At 56.2% G+C, this 7,133-nt stretch overlaps 1 protein-coding gene across 1 annotated transcript in view; it reads right to left on the bottom strand.

The window, feature by feature from the left end:
• Window positions 1-2,999, bottom strand: part of LOC113962448 (zinc finger protein ZIC 2) — a 3,783-nt gene extending 784 nt beyond the window's left edge. The window contains exons 1-2 of the mRNA XM_027673203.1: window positions 1,997-2,999; window positions 101-264 (exon numbers count right to left, since the gene is read on the bottom strand). Coding sequence (XP_027529004.1) covers window positions 101-264; window positions 1,997-2,999 — 1,167 coding nt within the window. The remainder of the gene's footprint in view (window positions 1-100; window positions 265-1,996) is intronic.
• Window positions 3,000-7,133: the final 4,134 nt, after the last annotated feature.

Genomic DNA, 7,133 nt, shown 5'->3' with positions numbered 1-7,133 from the left:
AGCCCCTGGGCCCCGCGCCCGCCGCCCACCGCCCCGTCGGGGCGCCCGGCGCGGCGCGGCCGCCCTCCCGCCTCCCGCCGCCTCCTGCGGGGCCGGGTACCTTCATATGTTTCCGCAGGGAGCTGGGGTGCGTGTAGGACTTGTCGCACATCTTGCACAAGTAGGGCTTATCCGAGGTGTGGACGTGCATGTGCTTCTTGCGGTCGCTGCTGTTGGCGAAACGACGGTCACAGCCTTCGAACTCGCACTGGAAGGGCTTCTCCCCTGTAAGAGAGTTGCGCAGCTGCGGGGTGAGCGCGATCGCCCCCACTCAAACCCCGCGCAGCCTCGGGCCAACTTTCCTCCCCTCTTCCCCCCCCTCACCCAGTCACTTCGTCCAGCAGTTTCCCAAAGCAAGAGGCCGGTTCTGTCCCGGTACCTGCAGCGCGGGAGGGCCGCGCTGCTCACTCGTTGTCCCGCAGGGAGGCAACCCCCGTCCCCTATCTGGTTTTCCTACCAAAACACCCGGGGCACCCCCGTCCCGGCATCTTGCCCGATTTTAGTTCGACCAGTGCCAACACACACAGCCAGCCCCGAAAGAGATTGAAGAAGAAAGGCGATGATTAAAAAAAAAAAAAAAAAGGGAGCAGCATCGAGACGTTTCACCTCGGTACCAAATCCGCTATCCTGTTAAACTGGAAACCATTACCGACAGATTTAAGGCCGGGCATATTGTTTCGTGTATGGATATTCGAGATAAATGCACATCCGCTGGGAAAACTAAGCGTCTGTAAAATACTTCATCTAATTTTCATAGGGATTCCTCTCACCCGGCTGCCAGGACTCCAAATGCCGGGGAGTAATTTGGAGGTGAGAACTCCACATCCCCCCGCCTTTGGAAGGGGGAAGCATTTAACATTAAATTCCATTAGCACCCAAATTGTTTCTTAAAGACATCCGCTCAGACACAATGACTTCAGTGCGGGCATCTCATGCAAATACATTTCTCAAATTTTAAACCTTGTTAAAGCTCGTCTCGCACCTCGCATCGGGCTTAGCACTTGAGAAAACAATAGGCCTCGAGATTTTTAGCCTTTCTCCGGGTAAATATTTGGAGTGCAAGTCGCTAAAATATTTGGCTGTCTTTTATGAAATAGTCTGGCACAGTTCGAGCCGGCAGGAGTAGTAAATGAATAATAGATGAGGCGGGAGGATGCGTTAATTTTTGTTACCCTTCGGCTCAGGCTCTTTTCCATCGGGAAAGCCAGGGCTCCCTCGACCCTCTTCCACCTGATTGGGGTGGAAGTTTCCAAGCCTCAAATCCTCTGTTCCTTATTACATAATTTAATAAACTGTTGCAAAAACACCTTAAATCACATCGAGTGAGACTTTAAAAACATTTTTTTTAAATGAGAAAATTTTATTGCCTTGCTCACAGCATTTAAATTTAATGGAAAGCATTCCCAGAAAGGGACTTTTGGCACTTCCAACGGGATTTAGGACTAATGACGGATTTTGCACGTATTTATATAGTTTCTCTCTTTCGGTATGCATACATAAAAGCCGTGCTCACAAGCGCTGAAGTTGTATGCAAATACGTTGCGTATAGCAAATGTATAAGGCGTTTCATGTGGATGGATGGATGGATAGATAAAAAGATAGGTGTCTTCCCGTATTTTAGCAGGACGGCAGAATTTAGTTTGCGCTGTATTCCGCGTTTCTGCGGAAAGATCCCGCTGAGACTCGGCACGAATCTACACCTCTCACCCCGCAAATTAAAACAAATCAGTAAAACATCCTTTCGAAATCTGGGATGGAGGGAAGTGTATTCTGGTGGGGAGGAAACCAAAACAAAAGCAGCCGTGTGATAGTGTGTATATGTGGGAAATTAAACTGGAAGCTTATTTTATCTCTCATCATTTTACATCACTGTCTGAGTCTCTATCAGTTTATACATATATATACATATATAGGCACGGGCAGAGGGGGGAAATCTGCCGAACGAAACCCGAATTACCTGTGTGCGTCCTTTTGTGAATTTTGAGATTTTCTGATCTGGCGAAAACTTTTCCGCAGCCAGGGAAGGGGCAGGGGAAGGGTTTCTCTCCCGTGTGCACTCGGATATGATTGACCAGTTTGTATTTCGCTTTGAAGGGCTTGCCTTCGCGGGGACACTCCTCCCAGTAGCAGACATGGTTGCTCTGCTCGGGTCCCCCAACGTGCTCTACCGAGACGTGGGTGACCAACTCGTGCATGGTGCTGAAAGTTTTATTGCAACTTTTTTTGGGGTTGTTCAGCTGCTCGGGGTCGATCCACTTACAGATGAGCTCTTGCTTGATGCACTGCTGCCGCATGTATCGGAAAAAGGCACCTGGGTGGTGGTGGTGGTGGGCTGCCATGTTCATGCCCATGTTCATATTCATGGGGCCGTACTGGTTGTGCAGCTGAGCCGCCGAGTAAGGGTCAGTCCTGGGGCTGGAAACCTGGCGGTACTGATCCGAGCGGGCGAATACCTCCCCCGGCAAGCCCAGTCGCATCTGTCCGTTGAGGACGTTTTGGGAGGCGTGGGGGCCGTGCTGGTCGTGGATGCCCGGGAAGAGGAGGTGGCTCTGAGCGTCCGTGTGCGGGTGGTGCAGGCTGCCGGCCGCAGGGCCGAAGATGCCGTGCTGTCCGCCGGCCGGCGACGAGTCCCCGAAGCCCCGGCTGCGAAACAAGAAGTCCCGTGTGGAGTTGAAGGGCGCCCCGGAGTAGGAGCCGACATGGGCGGCGTGGGGCCCCAGGGCGGCGGCGGGATAACCGGGCGCCTGCGAGGTGAACGCCGAGCTCTGCCCGGGGGAGAGGTCGTGGGCGCCGGCGTTGAGCTTGAAGGCGCCCATGTGCGCCGCTGCCGAGTCCACGAAGCTGTTCTGCGCCGCCAGGCTCAGCTCCCGGTCCTGCATCTCCGCCGCGGCCGAGTGGTGGTGCCGGGCGAAGGTGCCCACGCCGAGGGCCGGGAACTGCGGACCGGCGTCCAGCAGCATGGTCCGCGCCGCTCCGGGGACGCAGCCGCCGCCGCCGCCTCCCTGCTACCGCCGCCGGGCTGCCGCCGCCCGCCCAGCCGGGCGCGGGGCCGCCGCCGCTCCGCTTCCCCCCGGCAGCCGCCGCGTCCCCCCGCCTCCGCCGCCGCCCGCGCCCGCACCGGCCCGATACCGCCGCTGTCGCCGCCGGCGGAGCCGTATCCTGAGCCAGGCAGAGCAGAGTCCAAAAGCGAGCGGAGAACCAAAGTGTATTAAAGGAGCTGAGGCGGGGGCGGGCAGGGGAGGGGAGGGGGAGCAGGGGAGGGACGGGGCGGGGGGGCAAGGCTCGCCTCGCCGTTCCCTGCGGCACACACGCACGCACACACACACTCACACACACAGACCCGCGCACACGCCGCCGCCGCCCCCCCCTTCCTCCGCCGCCACCGGGATGTCAGAGCCGCCGACCCCCGCCCGCCCGGCCCCGCGCCGCTCCCCGCGTGGGCCGCAGCCCTTCCCGCCGCCTCGGGCCCCCCGCCGCTCCCGGGCCTCCGCTTCTCGTTTTATCCTCCGCCGGGCATTAGCGGTGTCTCTCACGGAGAAAAACTTGCAGCCGCGGGTTCCCACGGAGCGAAGGGACCCCGGGGGTGCCCCGCGCCTCCCTCGACCGCCTCTGCTGAGGGGCGTGGGGAGGGGGCTGAGGAGGGGGGTGCCGGAGGCGGATTAAAAACAATAAGGGCGGCGGTGGGGGTGGGGAGGGGAGGCGGGGGGGGCGGGAAGGGGCCGGCGAGTGCCGGAGCGGCGCGGCCGGGGCGGTGGAGTTGCAGCCCCGCTCCGCCCGCACCCTCGCTGCCTCTCGCTCCTCTGTTTATTTCGGTGGGCGCTACTGAGGCGGCGGCTTTTTATTGCCCCCCTCCCCCCCCCCTTTCTCTTCCCTCCCTCCCCCGGCCTCTCTCCTTATCCCCGCCCGCACTGGCGGCTCCTCTCCCGACGCCGCCTTCACCCGCCGCCCGGCCGCTCTCCCGGCTCCCGCTCATTGGCCCGAGCCGCCCCGTCCATCCGGGCGTCCTCGGCCACCGGCTAATGGCGGCGCGGCCGCTCCGCGCCCTGCCCGCCCCGCGCCCCGCCGCGCCGCCGCCGAACGCCCCGCGGCCCTACGGCCCCCGCCTGGCACCGCACCGCAAAGCCCCGCGCCGCGCCGGGGACTGCCTTCAGCCCCGCACCGCCGGTGGCTTCTTGATTTCTTGGGGGAGTCACCCCTCCACCCTCAACCCCCCCCCTGCGGCGAGGGGAAGGGGTGGCGTGGAGAGAGGCGCAGCGATCTCGGAAAATATCGATGTACGCTTGGGCATGTGATACTGCCTCGGGAGGCAAACAAACAAAGCGAGGGTCTTAAAATATAACCCCTGCAACCCCTTTCCCCATTTCGGCTAAAGCAGATGAATCCCGTGATCGATAACGGGAGCGAGGGGGGAAATCACATAAAAGTCACGTTGGCGGGGCGACGGTGACTGGGACAAAAAAAATTAAATCAAATAAAAATTTAAATAAAAGAGGGAACGGTCGCCCTGGTTGTTTGGGCTTTTAAACCATTTATGTAGGAGCAGAGGAGTCGATCTGCTATCTGCATGTGTTGTGAATGTGCATTTGAGAGTAGATGCTTTAGGAGTTTACCTTGTCTCTTCCCTTCCTTGAAAAAGAAACAAAAACAAAACCGCAAAAAAATCCCAACCCCAAAATCCACCCTACCATTGTTATTTGGAAACCGGATTCTTGCATGGCAGGAATAAAAAAGCATAAAGCCGGCACACACACACACACGCACCCGCAGACACACACAGAGCAAACAAGTCCCCTTCCCCTCCCCCTCCAGTAAATACACGTCTGGCCCCTGCTTCGGTTTGTTTTGTAGTGGCTGAAAAATAATCATCTCGGGGCCAGCAGCTCACCAATAAATAAGGCTTTGTAAAAATCAAAACCCGGCATAACAATTGTCCTCTTAACCGTCCTGCACTTAACCTTGGCGTATCAGTCCCCATCAGTTCTGTGCTTGGCAGAGAAGCGACCCAAAATATAGTGGTTTGTGTGGTTTGAGGGGGGGCTTTTTGAAATTCTCCCTTTGACATTTCTCCTGCGACTCCTCATGACATTAAATCCCGCATTAGGCATAGGCAGGCTCAAACCTGGATCCAGTATCCGAACGGGGGTTTTACAGTGAGAGATGATAGATAGATAGATAGATAGATAGATAGATAGATAGATAGATGGAAGGGAGGAAGGAAGGAAGGAAGGAAGGCAGGCAGGCAGGCAAAGGCACTGCATACCAACTAAGGTCTTCCCCATCATTGCCATTAAATGGTTAAAATATTTCCAAGACTGTCCGAAAGTGGTTGAAATGTGCCAGTACTGGACATTACTCTGTGAACAAGGCGAGGATTTAAACTGGGGAGAAGTGGGATTCCTTCTAATCCGAAATGGGCATTAGAAGATAAACTGAATATTAATGCAGAGCTGCACCTTTGATGCCAACAGCTCTTTTCTGTTCGCCACTCCGTCATTCGGTCCCGTCTTTGCAGGCAGGGGTGTCTGCTCCCCATATATTGCCTTCCCAGACTGCAGCTTGGGAGCATATGCTGTCCTTGTCCTGACCCCCCAGGCTCCCAGGGACAGACCTCGAACAAATTCTATTTTCCTTCTCTGAAAGGTTCTCGAGGACGAGGTCTGAGAGTAGTCCTTCACCGTTGCTGGGGATTTCGAGAGCACTAGTTGGAGAGGAAAGTTTGGTCTCCTGCGTAGTCTGCCTCCAGATAAGTGAAAAAATCATACGGACAACTAAACGCTTGAATACACTTTTTTTTTTTAAACCGATTTAAAAGAAGTTACTACATCTGAGATCAGAAAAAGAACAAATATGTCCACGAAAACTCGCAGTTAAAACACTGCTAAAAAAAAACCCCAAAGGTGAATATTCATACAAATACCTACCTTCTGGATTTCCCTTTCTTTCTTTCTTTCTTTCTTTCTTTCCTTCTTTCTTTCTCTACTCCTCTTTTCCTCTCTCTCTTTCCTCCTTTATTTTCCCTCATCTTCTCTTTTCCTACCTTCCTTCCTCCCTCCCTTCCTTCCTTCCTCTCCTTTCCCTCCCTTTCTTTTCTTTTCTCTCTTATTTCTTTATTCTCTTTCTTTATTCCTTTCTTTCCCTTTTCTTTCCTTTCCTTCCCTTCTTTTCCTGCCTCCCCTCCCATCACCCCTCGCTCTACCCGCTCAGCGGCGCCGACACCGGGGCGCTTTCAGGGGGACGCGGTGAATTCCAGCCGGAGCCCCCGTAGGCTGGCCGCGCTCTGCTATTCTTTCAGGGCTCCAGCCCTACTCTCTCTGCAGGAAACAGAGGAGCTGATCCAAGTTCAAAGTCACGTCGCCGTCCCTCCTAAGAAGTGCTTTATTTCCCTCTGAACCGCAAAACCTCTTTCCCCCATGTCACAGGGTAACAAGGGAAGGGAGCGAGGGAGGAAGGGGGGGGAGCAGAGGCAGCGGCAGCCAGCCCCGCACTCTCTCGTCGGGCCACCGCCACAAACGCAGCCCGCGGTTTACGGCAGCTTTTGAGGGAGGAAAGCAAGCGGTCACCCAAAGTCGGTGCTAAACCGGTTTATTGAAAGAAGTTTTTCAACAGGTTTCTGGAGGTGCCAGACCTGCAGAGCAAACGCCGGCTTCCCCGGGAAACCGTTCATGTCTTTGTAAGTTTTCCGAAATTCTCTTTAAAACTGCTCTGCTCTTTTTCTTGCCAGCTGGTGATGTGGAGAGAGCTAGTGGGGGGGTCGAGGCGAGGGAAAGCAATTTCTTGCTTCCCCTGGACTGTACATATCGTCTTCGCCTGCTAACCCCTTTTCCCGGGAGGCGTCAGCGCCCTCTGGGGAGTGTCCGCGCCCCCTCCTTCCATCGACCCCTCCTCGGTAGCCGTAGGTACCGCGGTAGGGGCGCAGGCTGCAGAGGATGCGGCTGGCGACGGCCTCATCGGGGAAAAAGAAGTTGAAGGACCCACCGTGGGGAAGGAGGGATAGGGAAAGGGGGAAGAGAGGGTCTTTCCCCCAAAATTCATCCTTCCCGCAGAGTAACAGGGATGAGGTGCGGGCTAAGGAGGGGGCGTGCGCTTGGCCTGTA

The sequence above is a fragment of the Neopelma chrysocephalum genome, unplaced genomic scaffold (genome assembly GCF_003984885.1).
Source record: "Neopelma chrysocephalum unplaced genomic scaffold, ASM398488v2 Primary Assembly neopelma1_179824, whole genome shotgun sequence".
NCBI lineage: Eukaryota > Metazoa > Chordata > Aves > Passeriformes > Pipridae > Neopelma > Neopelma chrysocephalum.
This window is presented reverse-complemented; position numbering and strand designations above follow the sequence as displayed.